The sequence below is a fragment of the Amphibalanus amphitrite genome, unplaced genomic scaffold (genome assembly GCF_019059575.1).
Source record: "Amphibalanus amphitrite isolate SeventyFive unplaced genomic scaffold, NRLGWU_Aamphi_draft 001879F_arrow, whole genome shotgun sequence".
Classification (NCBI taxonomy): domain Eukaryota; kingdom Metazoa; phylum Arthropoda; class Thecostraca; order Balanomorpha; family Balanidae; genus Amphibalanus; species Amphibalanus amphitrite.
The window spans coordinates 24,745-40,329 of record NW_024883372.1 but is presented as its reverse complement, the minus strand read 5'-3'; the positions used below and the strand labels follow the sequence as shown (position 1 = coordinate 40,329).

Here is a 15,585-nt window from a genome sequence, read left to right as displayed (position 1 = left end):
GTGGTACGAACATCGGTTGATGGATCGTAATGAAACTTCCCATGCATGTTGGGGCAAGTATTAACTATCATATGGTATAAGAAATTTGACCGGGTCAGGTCAGGTCACGGAGCTATGACGTCACAAGAGGAACAGCGTCCGGTACTATTTTTGAAAAGCGCCCGAACCACTATTTTGCTAATTCTTGTCACCTCAATGGGAATATGCAGCAATATTAGCTTCTATAGGGAGCAAATGGACCTCCCAAATCCAAAAATACAATCAGATTTCAAAAATTTAAATTTTGATTTTTCGAATTTCTGCCGCCGACTGTGACCTTGCCGACTTCCGGCGCTCCCAACGCGCCATTTTTAGAGCTAGGGAAACGAAATACATACCAAACGATAGAGAATTGATCAAGGAACACGATAGAGAAGGTTTCAAGTCGATATCTTTCACCGTTTTGCCGCAATCGCCGACGAAAGTTGAAAAAAGTCTATTTTTCCGAAAATTTGACCTTTGACCGGTCAAAAGTAGGTCAAATGTTGACCTATTACCAAAAAATATACCACCAATCGCGAGATCTCGTTGAGAGCAATCCGTTGGTTTTTTCCGCTAAGCTGTACGACCTTCCGTTTCGAAACGCCAGGGGGGGGATCGTAACAACCCCCCCCCCCCTGGTCGTTCGTGTTATGAGAAATGGCCTGGTCGTGCGAGGGATAAGGTTTCTGTTCCTCTTCTGTTTATAACATTTTGCACATACTCAGCAGTGTTTATTATTATCATTTTTAAGCATCGCTTTTAATTTGGATCCTAACTTATTTTCTAAATTGAAAAATGACACTAAATTTTATAAAAAAAATTAACACGATATGAGTGAATAACATGAAACAATGAAATTTATTAGCATCATTCCGATATAGTTTATCAAACGTTGACACATTGGAGGAAAATATAAATTTCCAGAAAGCATTGTTCTAGCAGTTCCTCACTAAATTCACTTAGAAGAAAATATGTGTTAACAATCTTGTATTGATGGTTTCCAATTAAACCATTTTGTCATCGTATTTCTGAATCACGAACCATTTTGCTCAGGTACACGACATGATGTTGTAACAGAAAAAGGAGTAGGTTCTAAAACCTTAGCTAACGTAAATGACTTAATATGCGAGAACTGATAAAAAATGCATTACAAAACAAAGGAAAATTAAGCCCTAATTAAAATCATGTTGATGACCTAAGTGAATATCTACGGCATAGACTATAGGTAGTTTGCTGTGAATGCTAGTTATTTGGTATGTATATGAAAACGATCATTGAAATCGCTATAACAATGCTTCTGAACATAATCACTTTTGAGCATTACGTGTTTTCGATGCTATGTCATCTGACTAGTTTTCTTTGATATTGTAGTTTATGCTCTCTAAATAAGACATTCATAAATACATTTCATGTCAATAAAAAAACATAATTATGCAAAGTTCAATAACATATTTCATACTTATCAGTTAGTTTATATAATTTTTTACATAGGTAGTAATAGCCTGATCACAAGAAAAGAATTTCCCAAAAGGAAATGTTATAATTTACCCAAAGAAATTTACCATCTATGGCTACAAAATTGCGATCAAATGGTAAAAAGATGTAAGTGAACTCTCCAAAACACACAGGAGTAATAAATAACACTACAACAAGTCAAAGCATCAAAGCACAAAATAACGAACCGACGCAGCTGATAAACATAACAAAACTGGCGCGACTGACTGCGCAGTCATTCAGTGCTCGGACCACGAATCCTCGAAGTCCTTCTGGAGCTGGCTCATCCAGACCGAGTGGTCCACCTCCCACTCGTCCGTGTCCAGGCCACGGCCCGACGAGTTGTACAGTGCAGAGTAATAGCCGTAGCCGATGAGGGCAAGAAAGATGACGATGCACAGCAGTCCCAAAGGCCAGAGATCTGCAGGGATAAGCACACAGGTTATGTGTCAGACTTTTTCCACCTGGCTCGTCAAGATGAGCTTGGGATGGTTTAGGACAAAATTTAAACATGTTGCAAGCCATTAACAACAAAATTATAATCACATAAACAACCTTTCCTATTTAGAAAAAGTTGCAAACAATGTATGGAACTTACAAGGTATAACTCCCTGGAATCCTTGACGACGAATAGGATTCAAATACTGTCGAAGATACCTGGGAAAATGCAACACTTGTCACTTACAATAATCTGCAGCCTGCATATCACTCTACGTGCACATGTCAGCAATGCTACACATTTCTCCATATCTAGCGAGGTACGAGAGTTAAAACGAAATTCACTTCCGAAAAAATGCAACAATTCACTGCTTCAACCACGGTAAATACCTATTCGAATCATCATTCATCATTATCATCCCTAAACCATCCCCATATTTGCGAACCATTCGTGAAAAAACCTTCCTCAACAAAGTGTCTCGCCAGCGCCACAATTGTCTCACCCAGTGAGACCGGTGCTGATCCTCCGGTTCGGCTGGGAATGCTCGTAGTAGTTGGACGAGGCGCTGGACAGGTCGTGACTGCTCTCGTAGGACTCAAAGTTCTGATAGGAGGTGTCAGTCCTCACCAGGGCGACCAAGAGCAGCAACATGACAATGGAGAGCTTCATGATTTCTGAGGGCACAGAATGAAAACTGAAGTCAAGCAGACGTCTTTTTACTCGCAAAATAACGTAATCAAAATAAGTTTGTAAATTACTTCTATGATATGCGTAACAGAGCCTGAGTCGCTTTTGGACAAGTAATTCCTCTTGGTCTGCCAGTCCACTGCTCATATACCAGCATGTTATGGGCTGTGGATGAATTGGCCTGTCCCTTTTTATCGCTAAAACTGACCCAAAAACATCATCTGTTCCGGATTGACGGTCATCCCATGCAAGCGACCGAGGAGGGCATCTAGCGATTTCAGTGGGAGGAGATCCCTTCGCGGTGACCAACATTTTGAAGTGGAACGCTTTTCTTCGCCCCTCCCCCTTTACTCCACTGCCGACTTCTTAATCAGCACGTAGTACTGAGTACTGAATTTTTCGCATTTCGAGCAACGCTTACTGGGCGTGATCATGAGATGTATGAGTAACGGTGAACTTTCATCTGTCATTTGAGCTCAAATGACATAACATACTGATAAGCGCCATTGTAACGAAAGTATTCAATACTCTTTCGATTGTTTATGCTTGCAATTGTCATGTCCTTCAAGTAAGGGTAAGACGGAAACGCAAAACAACTGAGCAGTTCAATTTCAGATGTCACTAGCCTGCGGTGAGATCTGGAAATATATTACATGTCTTATGAAAGTATTAGTTGCATGGATGCCCACGTACAATTTATCTCTTGTTAGCCCTCTGATCTGCAATGAATCTCTAAAGTTTACAAACAATTGCAATATACATATAAGTATAATAAAAAGCCCTCCATACCTGATTGTAAATACAGTCCTCCAGAATGGAATCCCCGCCGTCGCGCCGGGCCCCGCGCAGTCAGCACCGTCCACACTCCGCCGTCTCTAATTCAGCACTCGCGCCTTTATGGCACAACACCAACTTTATAGCGAAACCACCGCAGCTCAGTTTCTACCTTTAGCATAATTTGTAACTATCCAGTGGTTAGGTGTAAAGTTAGCGCCCACCAACATTCCCAGGAGAGGTAAAACGGTTCCCTGCGCGCGGTCCTTCCTACTTACAGGAGAAATCGCCGTTACATGCTTGAAGAACGCCAGATGTGTGCTGATCGTCAGGCTTCAGTTGTGCTTATTGCTTAAGTAATTCAATTAATGTGCGTAGCGGTCGCTCCTTAACGCCTTTGCAGCAGACTGACCTGTTAACGCACGGCTGGATGTGATTCAAAAGCAGACAGCTGTACAAGTTGTGCTGGATTGCAGAAGATCGTTTGCTTCAGTATCCGGAGACAAAAAGGCTTGCTTTTTGAATTTGAACATTGTTCCTTTTTTCCTGCGTAATAAACGCTAAAATAGCACTCTGCTAAGTCCGTATTTATTTTCCTCGCAATCTTCCCTGGCCTCAACTTTGATCAAAACATATTTCTTTTCACTACTTTAGAAAGTGTGATACTCTGCCACCATGACGAAAACAAATCAATCTTTACTGTATCTTCTGAACCAAACGTCGCTAAAACGACATTACAGGATGCTGGTGCAACCTTTTCGTACTAGTGCATGAGTGCAAACCTTGGCAGGCTGACCACTTCTCTGAATAAATTATCTCTTTCTGATTTATTGGGTCTTCTCACTAGGTCTCAAGCTGCTCTCGTAGCTCTGCACATAACCGGTGTAAATGGATCGTTAGGCACGCTCCGTCGTCTCACGGTGAAGTGGTTGGCTCAAAATGGAATGCTCGGTGTGAGGCAGCGGAGTAATGCGTGTGAAAAACGTGCAAGGCTGCTTAGGGACAAATTGCTTGAAATGGATAGGTGTGGGTTGCATGTCACGTGTGTTTAATTATGCTTGCACGGTCTATTGTAATCATACTGATTATTTCTTGTGTACATTTCTACACTGCCTATTCATTGGAGAGCAGGCGGAAATAAGTCAGAAGAAACGTGCGAAACCGAAAGTAAGGAGACCACACCCAGAACCGGACTTCCGCTCTGGCCCTTTACTGCCACCTTCTTCCCAGTGCCACCAGGTCACTGCGCCCGGGCTTGCCCCCCCCCCCACTCCTTCCCCAGCGCCCAGGGCCTGTTCACAGCCGCTTTTACCTCTTCTGGATTGGCGATTCAACAGGTAACTTATTTTTTGGTGTATAATCAGCTTGTTGTATTTGCTACAGGCGTTCCTTACGATGTCTTTATCGGTCCAGTACAGCCTATTTTCATCGGTCAAGTACTCATGTGTAGATAATCATTCAGATTCAAGCAATTAGCTCATTTTTCGTGTCCTACATATCCCTAACGGAGACCTAGTTATCCCCAAGGCTCTGTTATCCCTAATGGAGAACCTAAGTGCCTCTGCCCGTGCTTTGACATGAGTGAATGTGTGAATGCTGTGAATGTTTAGACTAGCACCGCGGATACGGATTCTGAGCAGTAATCGCCACGCACGTTCAGAATGTGGATCGATCATGATTGTTCAATACAATACAATACAATACAATACAGTGGCACCAGTGGTATATAGGGACTGCATTGACGCACATAACAGTAACACCAGTGGTATATGGAGACTGCATTGACGCACATGAGACTAACACAGGCGATAAAAAGACTGCATTGACGCACATAACAGTAACATAAGCGGTATATGGAGACTGCATTGACGCACATAAGAGTAACACTAGCGGTATATGGAGACTGCATGGACGCACATGATACTAACACGGGCGGAAAGAGACTGCATTGACGAACATAACAGTCGCAAAAGTTGTATGGAGACTGCATTGACACGCAAAACTAACACAAAACGTAAGGGGAATGCATTGACGCACACAAGACTGGCACCAGTTCTAAGGAGACTGCATTGACGCACATAACAGTAGCACAGGCGCTGTCAGGAGACTGCATTGAAGCACATAGGACTAGCACAGGCTATAAGAGGAGTGGGGACTACATTGACACACATAACAGTAGCTAGCCATGCTGCCAGCATTGCATGGCCCTGTTGAACAAGAGACTGTAAAAGTCCCGTTTTGATCCCAAAGTCTCAAAACATGTTCCTCTCTTCGGAGACCGACACGGCAAGGATTGAACATTGCACGGCACAACAATCCCTAACAATGCATACAAGAGTGACGCAACATTCCTAACAATCTTCCCACTCATTTGTTACAGCAAATCATGCTGGGGCACTGAATATAACTTTCAGTTCTGCCTTCTTATGCCTAGTTTGGTGAGCCTCTTCAACCTCTTCAGTCTTCACTCAGGATGACGCGCCTACCACCTGACTTATTGCATGGCTGGTAGTGTTACTCTCAAGAGATGATCATGAAATAACACCGTTGCGTAGGAGGGCGTGACTGGATATTTTCGGCTCGACGGCGCGTGAAAACGATTGGCACGTGCACTGTGCAGCCAGCGCCATCTAACTGCAGTTCACAGAAAGATGTGATGGATGGTGTGATAATTTATTATCTTTAGGAGCAGATGGCAAACATCGCAATCTGGGGAAGTGTCTGGCCAAGCTGAATCGGCAGCTGATGCTGGATGGAGCCTGAGATTGGGGTCGCAGACGCCAAGTGTTGTGTCTGGGCTGGTCAGCTGTGGGTTAGTTGGTCGGGGGATTTCCAATAAAGGGTTTGATTTTATGTCGGAAAGAGGTCTGGAACCGGGGATGAGACCTGCATCTCTTAGCATGGAAGTTCTGAGGTTAGTGATGATCTCAGGAAGTTGATATGCTTGCTGAAATATATACTATAATATCCGGTGATGCGATTGCTTTGCGATGAGACGTGGTAAGCGATGTAGCCAAAATTATTTTATTACCGATCTCAGAATAACTTCCATACCTAAAAGTGTCACATAACACGCAACTATCAGCGCTTAGCAAAAACGGGCAAATAGCATGAATGATTCCCCTGTGTCAAACTGAGGCATGTGCGGAATTGAGTTCTTCCTTCTTACTGCGTCTTGCAATACTAATCTGAGACACCTTTGCCAAGTCATATCTGGTAAATGCAGGCATGTGTTCATTTTCTCTAGGTTTCTCTCATTCGCATATGGCAACATCAGATACGTGCCCGATTGCCTCTAGATCCGGGTAACCACGCCCAGCTTTAGAAGGGTGGCCAGATCGTGTGAATTTTAGACCACTCAAGACCGTCTGATGGGTTACGGACAAATGCTCGTGAAAGGCACGTGGGATCTTCCCCTAGGAGGTATCACAGAAAGTGAGAGCGTGCAATCGAGTGGGCAGATGACTTGAGCATCCTGCATGTAACCGTAGAAAGATGAGTTTGTAGCTTTCTGCTTCTGCTTGCGACTTTCCTGTCTAAAATCACCACTTAATCGGTAAACACATGTCCTTTACGTTGGAAAACACAGAGCTGGACTTTGGCTCTTCATTTGATGTGAGTTGGTGACCCTCAGCACTCTCGTGCAGTGTTTGGAGCCCGTTCCGTCCACTTGCACAAACAATAATCAAAGTGTGTCGTCTTAGAAGCATTAGCACTAACTACTTGACTACGACGCTTGGTTCGAGTTACAACACTTGTATTTCCTATGTTAACCCTATTAGTGGCAGGCTCCTGGCTACCCCATATTAGTGGCAGGGGGGGGGGGGCTGTTTACGACCCCCCTTGATATCTCGAGATCTAACCGGCCGATTTTCAAAATTCAAATGGCATTCGATTTGGCTCAACAAGATCTACATTTCTAAAAAAAAAAATTAAAAAATGTCAATAGGGGGGTAGAGGGGGGGTAAAAACGGGCAAATTGCAGGTACATTTTTGACTGTTTATCACGGCCAGGTTTCTGAACCAATCTTAACGTAACTTTTGCCGATCGATAGAGAATGAACCAGGAATTCACATGGATCCTAAAAATATGCATTTTCAAAAATCATAGGCGGATACAGATCATTGAGATTGGGGGTACACAAAAAGTATAGTAAATAAGGTTTTTGTTGGTACTGTTTCTAAGAAGGGTGGCAATGGTCTTGTTATGTTACAATTTTCTTATGAGAGAACGGCTAAAATTGTATTGGTCATGCATAGGCGGTGTCAGGGCACCTATGTTGGGAGGTAAAAAACAACCCCCCTTTTTGGACGCCTGGATCCGCCAATTATAGCAAAAACGTGTCAAAAGAGGATGCACAATAACTTTGTATATGTTATCACATGATACCTTTCATTCACTGTTCGTAAAACTGGTGCAGCATCGTGATCTTCGCCCAAATGACTCGCTTCACGAATAGGACCCCCCAATTCCCAGTGCTCTGGAGCCGCCCCTGGTAAAGTTATGAACTTGAAATTTTCAGGGAATGTGCCCAATTTAGTTTTAAGAAAAGTCAGAAAATGTCAGCATCGTAGCTTCAGCGGTTTCGGAGATATTCCCGAAAAACCTGAGGGGTGGATAAAAACAACCCCCCTGCCACTAATAGGGTTAAAATATTAAATCGCAAAGAATGGCCGAGGTTTAAGGGAATCAGTGGTCCACATATTAGCCTACATGTTTTGTCTACATTCTCCTTGAAAGTATACAATTCATCTTGTGTTTAAATACTCTTTTTAACAATTGCTCTAACACACCAGACAGAACATCCTTTATCCGGGCTCACTGGCTGACCATTGTGAAGTCAATTCGATGACACGCCAAACGCGGCAGTCACCATTATCTGGCAACATTGTCGCGCAGTGTGTCAGTACAAAATCGCCAGGTCATCCTGTCCTGAGACAGAGGCGCACACTTTCCATTAGCACGTGGGACTCAGAGCTGCCGGTTTGATACACAGATAAATCCGGCAGGTTGGGACCAAAGTGACGCCGAAGGCCGTATATTGTGACGCCGAGAACTATGGATTTATGGAACGTATATAATAAGTATACATGCCTTAGATAGCCCGAGGGTACAGAACTTTTACTTCAATTTTTTTTTTCAGGGTCATCATAGGTCACGAAAGTTGTACGTACATCTTGTATCGGCAACATGACGCATGTTTTATGGTCCATTTTACTCGTAGATTCCGAAAATAATGTCTTATGTGTCACTTAGGTCATTTCAGCTGAATTTACCGGAGGTCAGGTCACTTTCAGGTCAGAAAAGGTCAAATTCTGAAAATGAAATTTTCAACAATAAAGGTGCCTATCAGATGCAATTTGAGCTCAGGAACACGATGGTGACATTTAAATTGCTGTGCGATGTCAAAAACGTACTGAAATGCTTTTGAAAAATATATAATTGTAAAATTTTGACAATAATGCTAATAACTTGGCTATTTTGACAGATATTGGGCTACAACTTGCTAGAGTAGTTCATCAGTGTGTGTTCTATCACATATATTCCGAATTTTGCGAAAAATCAGATACTTTTTGAAAAAAAAATGAAAAAAATATTTTTTTTTGCAAATTGTACCAAAAAATCTATTTTTCAAAATCTTCAAAATTTCGAAAATTCGAGATAACAGTATGATAGATACGTGTATTTGGAACCCACTGAGGCAAATAAATTGGATCTAGCTTTAAAACTATAGTCTGTTCCATATCAAGCTTGCAGTTGGAGTTTCTTCGGCAGATCACTCCTCCGCTCAAGAAATTGCGTCTTAACCTTCGCCCTGGTGGGGGGGGGCCATTTTGGCCCCCCCCTGTGGTTTTTCAGCGATAACTCAGAAACCACTTGAGTTAGCGCCCTGAAACTTTGCATAGCTGTTTATTCAACATTTTTACATCATGTCCTTTTTTTGGGGGTTCGGGTCAGGTCAGGTCAGGTCACAAGGTCACCAAAACTGACACCACCTCTAAAAAAGTTCAAAGCTCTCTCAAAGGCACAGCTTTTATCCGATCGATGTAAAATTTACAGTACTTGAAGATGTCACCCAGCTCTACAAAATGGCTATCTCGGATTTTTTATAAATGTGACCTAAGGTCAGGTCAGGTCATCGCTGCTCCCCATTATAAGTCAATGGGAGAATCGAAAAGTAGTTGTTTTTCAGCTAAATCGGGCGTGATTGTTCCTATATTTCGTTATTGAAGTGTCTTGGGTCAGCAAATCACAGCCCATGTGAAACCATTTGCTTGTGACCTCGCTGAGGTCACGCTAGGTCATCTCCCTGGTCACCAGAGGTCACCAGCGGTTTTTCTGCACTTACTTGTTATTGAATAGAGATAGAGACTCCGTTCGACGTTTATCGTGTTTGTCTCGTCAATGCGGATCGAATGATATGCAGCATGACCTATTTCGGTAAGGTCATGACCTTGACCTGAGGTCAAATTTTCAAAATGACCTTTCGAGGTCAAACTATATATCATTCGACGCGTCTCGACGAGCCAAGCACGATGGTGCATGAATCGTTTCTCTATTTTCTCGTGAATGCATGCTATAGTTAAAAACATTTTCAACGAAATTTGCCAAGTTGACCTTGCATGACCTCTGTAGGCCAAACCGTTGAGCTGAGGTCAAATCTGACGAACCTTGGCGAAAGAGCTTGAAAAGAGCTATCGATTGCTTTTTTCCGCGGCTCTCTAGCTCTTCTAGTTTCCGAGCTACAGCGGAATATGTCCGGCAACACCGAAAACACTGAAATTTGACCTATGATGACCTCTAGCGACCTCAATATTGACCTTAGCGAAAAAATGACCGAAATACTTTCGAACGTACTTGTTATGGGCTTTCGTTTGTTTTTTTCCGCGTCTTCCTAGCCCTCTTCGTTTTCGAGTTAGACGGGGGGGGGTCATTTTGGCCCCCCCCCCCACCAGGGCGAAGGTGGCTCAGACCCACACCAGGGCGCGGGTTAAAATGTAAGAGCTGTATAGGTATAAAGAAATCACGCACTGTTTTCAGCAGGGCACTTCGGCTGCAAACTTGAAACGGAACAGAGTATAGGCGCTTGAGAGCGTTTGTCGTAATTCAATATTTTGCATCAGAATCGGCCGACATTTTTGGCCAAACTATGGTAGCTAGAAAGTTGACATTTTAACACAAGGTGTCAAATTGATGCGGCTGAGGGTACCGCAAGTTTCGTGTTGATCCATCAACTAGTTTAAAAGATATTGCCGAAAAACGGGAGGAGGGCTCAAAGCCCCCCCCCCCACACTTATGCGCGGGTTAAATGTGTGACGGTATCAGAAGCAAAGCATTGGTACGTACATCACAAAATATCACTATGTGACCCTGTGGAAACGGGTTTTATGTTTATTTTTTTGTAGTTTTACCAGGTCCGAAACCTCGATTGGATGCAATGACCACCTTGTGGTGAGAAGGCTTCATACTTTGCGTAAGAATCTGCGCAACTTGTTTCATATGCTACAGCATTTGTCCATATGATAGCAAAGGATATTACCCACATTCGAGTGGCGGGCGAGCACAGCTTTCGTACAGCATTCCGCTCAGTCTTTTCTTCAATGTGATATCTGTGCTTGGATTTTACTGTTCCATAACGCCATTTATCGCCAAAAATTACGTCTATTTCTTTGAAAAAAAGAGCTGCTCAAGATCTCGAAAAATAACATTTTGGACACAAGACTCTTCCACCTCTCGCAACAGCGTTCGGTTTCTACCCGGACCCGAAAAGCGTCAGCTCTACCTGTCCAAAATGCAATGTCACCACCTTGAGTGTCATGTGGTCGCGTCTCGCACGGTGCCGGATCCCGGAGGAGGGGATTCAGAGAGGAGTGGTGCCCGCCACCGACTTCTCTTTTCGACACTGCTAACACACATCGATGATACGTGAGAAAAAATGGCCGCCGGCTGTCTTGACGTGCGAAAGTACCTCACAAGTGGTGGTTCTCTCATAAAACAGCGGACGATCGGTGGTGAGGCACAGTGTCTGCGAATTATCACGTCTAGCAGTGTCTCCACAGTAGCAGGCAGCAGTCAGTGGTTTTGTGGTCGATTTGATCGACCAGCTCGGCTTCAGTTCAGTGCGAAAGGACTGTTTTTGGATTTCCTTCAGTTGGATCAAACCAGGTGAGTTGTTTCTGATCGGCGTGCAATAAATTTGCCACTGATCAGTAGCTGTGCAACAATTAAGTCTTACGATACTTATTCAATGTTTGTGTATAATAATTTAAATATACCAAAAATACATGCTTCACTACATGTTTGATTTGATTAAAATTTTCAACTTTGAATAAATTGATACATGAATATAATAAAAAAAATCGGAAGGCTTCAATGTTATTACAGCTTTGAAAGGAGCTACAGGCTAAACAATAAAAATGTGTTTGAAAATTTCTGGTGGGACAATAAGAAAAGAGCGTCCAAACTTCTCTGATCTGTTGCTCAGGTAGCTCCATTGATATTGAACACATTTCCAAACGCTATTCAGCATGCAATAACGCAAAATAATACTAACTAGGACCATAGAACAGCATCACAGCTCGACCATTTGCCATTTTCAACATCTTCACCCTGATGTTCCTCTGCCAACAGGAACAATGAAGCTGAGTTACGTCCTGCTGCTGGCCCTGGTTGCCATAGTAGTCGCTGACTCCACAGAGTACTACCAGGAAGAGGATTACTATCCTCAGGAGGATCCCTCCAACTACTACTACAGCAACAGGAGGCAGGGACGGCCCAGGAGGCAGGAGGGATTCGTCGGGTCAGTATTTGGATGGTGATGGTGGTGTAATATTGCACTGAAAACAATTCAACCCGCGGATTGCGAGTTGGCCCGGGTATCGCGGGTATTTTGAAGAAATTACCCGCTCTGCGCGAGTTTTTGCTGCCGGGTAGGCTGACTACCCGTTTAGCTTCCCGCGTTTCGCAGAGCATCCCGTTATCATCGTAGCTTTCACCCGCTTCACGGGTGTCAACGCCCGCTATACTCGGGTAAAACAGCAACCCGTCATGCGCGGATACATGAAACCTCCTCTGGCGGGGTCAATCACTCGTCCGCAGCGGGTTGTGGCCGCAGGCGTTACTCGCGCCCACGGAGTAAGCGCATTACGCAGGTTTTGCATCGTGTAACTCGCTGCGCCAAGGTAGGTGACATGCTATACGCAGGTTGCCTTGATCACGCATGTGTCATGGCAGATATCCCACTGATGCACGGCATTGGTTTTGAAATTAATACTTTTGACTTCGACGCTCAAACGAGTGTTGAAATGTGACGCGCCACAATAGTCGCTTTTCGGCTCGGCTGCGTGCTTGTGCAGGCCTTGTGCAGGGGTAGAGATGTGCAAGGCAATTGTAATCGTAACTGTAACAGCTGTGGGGCTGCGTTCTGTGAGTTAGGAGGGTACTTAACGGGCTTGGGACATTTGAATCATTGTTTGGATGACGTCACGTCTTGGCCGGCAGAATATTTCGCTGGAACGCTCAGCAGAATATTCTGCAGTCCGCGAATCTGGCGCATTGTGGTGAAGTTTGCAGACCGTTCTTAGCACATTTTATTGGTAAAAATAAGCCTGGATAAATAAATCTTTCCCGATGCAAATGAAATATTTGTCCAAACTATTCCTGAATATTTAAAACACTATAGGCGGATTCATGTCAATTGTCTAAGATAAGCCTTTTTACTTTCTGTATTGAGTCTGCCGTCAGTTCTTCATTTTAATCTTATATACACCGACATTTCAGTCGCTTTGCGTCAGGTCGCCTGTGGCGCAGATGGTAGGGCATCGGTTTGTAATATCAAAGATATCGGGTTCGAATCCCGGCGATGGCGGCGTTTTCCTCCTTGAACGCCGCCACTGAAGGGTACTTACCCTCCAGCTGATTTGGACACCCTACCAGCGGATATTTGTACTCGCAGAAAGCGAGTTCCCAACCCACGCAGAGCAGGTAATACGCCATGTGCGGATTGTGTACCCGCTGCGAACGGGTAGGTTGCCTTCTGTGTGTGGGTTGAGTCCCCATCCTTTGCGGGTTAGGTACACAATATACTCGGGTTGACAGCCTGCGATATGCGGGTAAACGCACCCGCTGGTAGAGTGTCAAATTAGGTGGTGGGTAGGTGTACCCGCCAGCAGCGGGTTTTACTCGCTGTACGCGGGTTGAATTGTTTTCAGTGTGGGAGGCCAGTCGACAAAGATTCTGCATCTGTCTTCCTCTTCTTTCGTCTTCCTTTGCTTTTCTTTATTCATCGAAACACTTTCAACGCTGGTATCCATATCCACAGATTGAAAGAAATGGTTGATGATAAAGTACCATCAATCTTATGTGAGCTGTATTCCTAACAATAAGTTTTTCTTTCAATGTTGAAACAAGACACCTCTTAGCGCCGCCCTTTTTCGATACACATTTCGCATCCAATGTACCCCACCTCACCCTTTCAGAAAGCTGAGGCGTTTCTTCGGTATCGGCTCCACCCGTCGTCAGTTCACTGGGCCCGGAACGGGCACCGGAACCGGATTTACCGGAGCCGGAACCGGATTTAATGGAGTCGGCGCCACCGGAGGACAGTTTGCCGGCCCCGCCGCCGGATTCGCCGGCCCCGGAGTCGCGGCGGCAGGGGGTGGTGGATGTAAGTTGACACGAGACATGGAACAGGGGCTGTTTTTTTCGAGAGAGTTTGGCATTTTCTATGGCCTTGGGCATTTTGACTCATTGTTTTTTTTACAGATAACATCGATAACATCATGATGCATCATGTAGGAAACAAATTCTCATAAATATGTGAAGACTGCATATAAAACAATATCAGCTGCAAAAAAAAAAAACATCTAAGAACCGCCGTTTTCTTCCATCGACTCCAAAAATTGTCGTCCTGAAGAACATGAGTCTGAGGTCTCGTTTTTCCCACAGTGCCCCTGCTGCCCATCCTGCTGGGAGGACTCGGTCTGGCCGCGCTGGCCGCCCTGATCGGAGGAATCTTCCTCGCTACTCAGCTCAACAACTCGGGCCGTGGCCTGGACACGGACGAGTGGGAGGTGGACCACTCGGTCTGGATGGACCAGCTCCAGAAGGACTTTGAGGATTCGTGGAACGTAGAGTAAACGGGTCTTTGAAAAGTCAGAGTTGTGCTTTGAAATAAGAAGGTTCGTATGCTACACTTTGCTTGCGAAATGTTTCGCTAGGAGAACGAATTGTCAGGTTTTCTTACGATTTAGTTCAAAGTGCATGTATCGATTGTTTGGCTTATGTCGATTTTATCTGTGATTTTACCGAGCATCTGGTATTTGACTCCAATACTGTGCTGCTTTTCATGTTCTCTATCCCTAAAATCCAGGTTTATATGTCCATCCCTACAGTCACCCTAATGTTTCTTGAAAACATTTCCTTATCCTCTAATATTTACCGACTAAGTTTGGCATTATTTTAAACACTCCGAATCGAGCCGGCTGCAAACTGAAATATTAAATAGCGTTTACTTTCCTGTACAAAAAATAGTGCAGCCTATTGTTCAACTTATACACAACTGTTGTTCAACAGGGTAAAAAATAACTCATAGTCATTCAAAAGTTTTTATTGCGTTAGGACACCCACATCTAAAGATGCCATTTTCGTCACCGTCTTTCACCTTATGTTGCTGCAACTGCATTGTTACGCAGATGTCAGGGATAATTGTTTTTGTCTGTTTGGACCGATGTTACGCTTTGTTATTGTTGTTTTTACTTGTTGGAATGTGTTTTGTGCTGTTATCCTCATTATGAACACGTGTATATTGCTAAATATATGTTGCAAACTATAAGGTATATTGGTTTATTGCTTGAGGCCTTCAACGGTACCCACTGGACACATAACTCAACTGGATCGCCCTGGATATATGAAGTAGCTGGGTGTCCGAATTTTATTTGAACGCAGTAAGGGAAAGAAGTGCCGGGCGCATGCCTGGGAAAAAAAAAACTTTGAAACGCATTAAACACAAAAAACGACCCACAAACATTCTTTACATCAGAAAAACATTACAACAGACAGCACAAGGGTAAAACGGTGACCAGAAGCAAAACAATGTTCTTGCGTTGATCACGCATTTTTATCGGTGTAAACTTAGGTATCTGAAAAAAATGCATTTGGATGGTACACA

The 15,585-nt window shown here is 43.9% G+C and overlaps 2 protein-coding genes across 2 annotated transcripts; one reads left to right on the top strand and one right to left on the bottom strand.

The window, feature by feature from the left end:
• Positions 1–1,640: 1,640 nt before the first annotated feature.
• On the bottom strand, positions 1,641–3,474 carry LOC122375590. The gene is made up of 4 exons (XM_043355090.1): positions 3,431–3,474; positions 2,457–2,628; positions 2,114–2,172; positions 1,641–1,936 (listed from the first exon to the last, which is right to left on the bottom strand). The coding sequence occupies exons 2-4, from the start codon at positions 2,621–2,623 to the stop codon at positions 1,755–1,757; spliced, it is 408 nt and encodes a 135-aa protein (XP_043211025.1). The 5' UTR covers positions 2,624–2,628; positions 3,431–3,474; the 3' UTR covers positions 1,641–1,754.
• Positions 3,475–11,432: 7,958 nt separating this feature from the next.
• Positions 11,433–15,249, top strand: LOC122375594. Its single transcript, XM_043355096.1, has 4 exons — positions 11,433–11,582; positions 12,048–12,216; positions 13,895–14,082; positions 14,364–15,249. The coding sequence occupies exons 2-4, from the start codon at positions 12,053–12,055 to the stop codon at positions 14,552–14,554; spliced, it is 543 nt and encodes a 180-aa protein (XP_043211031.1). The 5' UTR covers positions 11,433–11,582; positions 12,048–12,052; the 3' UTR covers positions 14,555–15,249.
• The last annotated feature ends 336 nt before the right edge of the window (positions 15,250–15,585 follow it).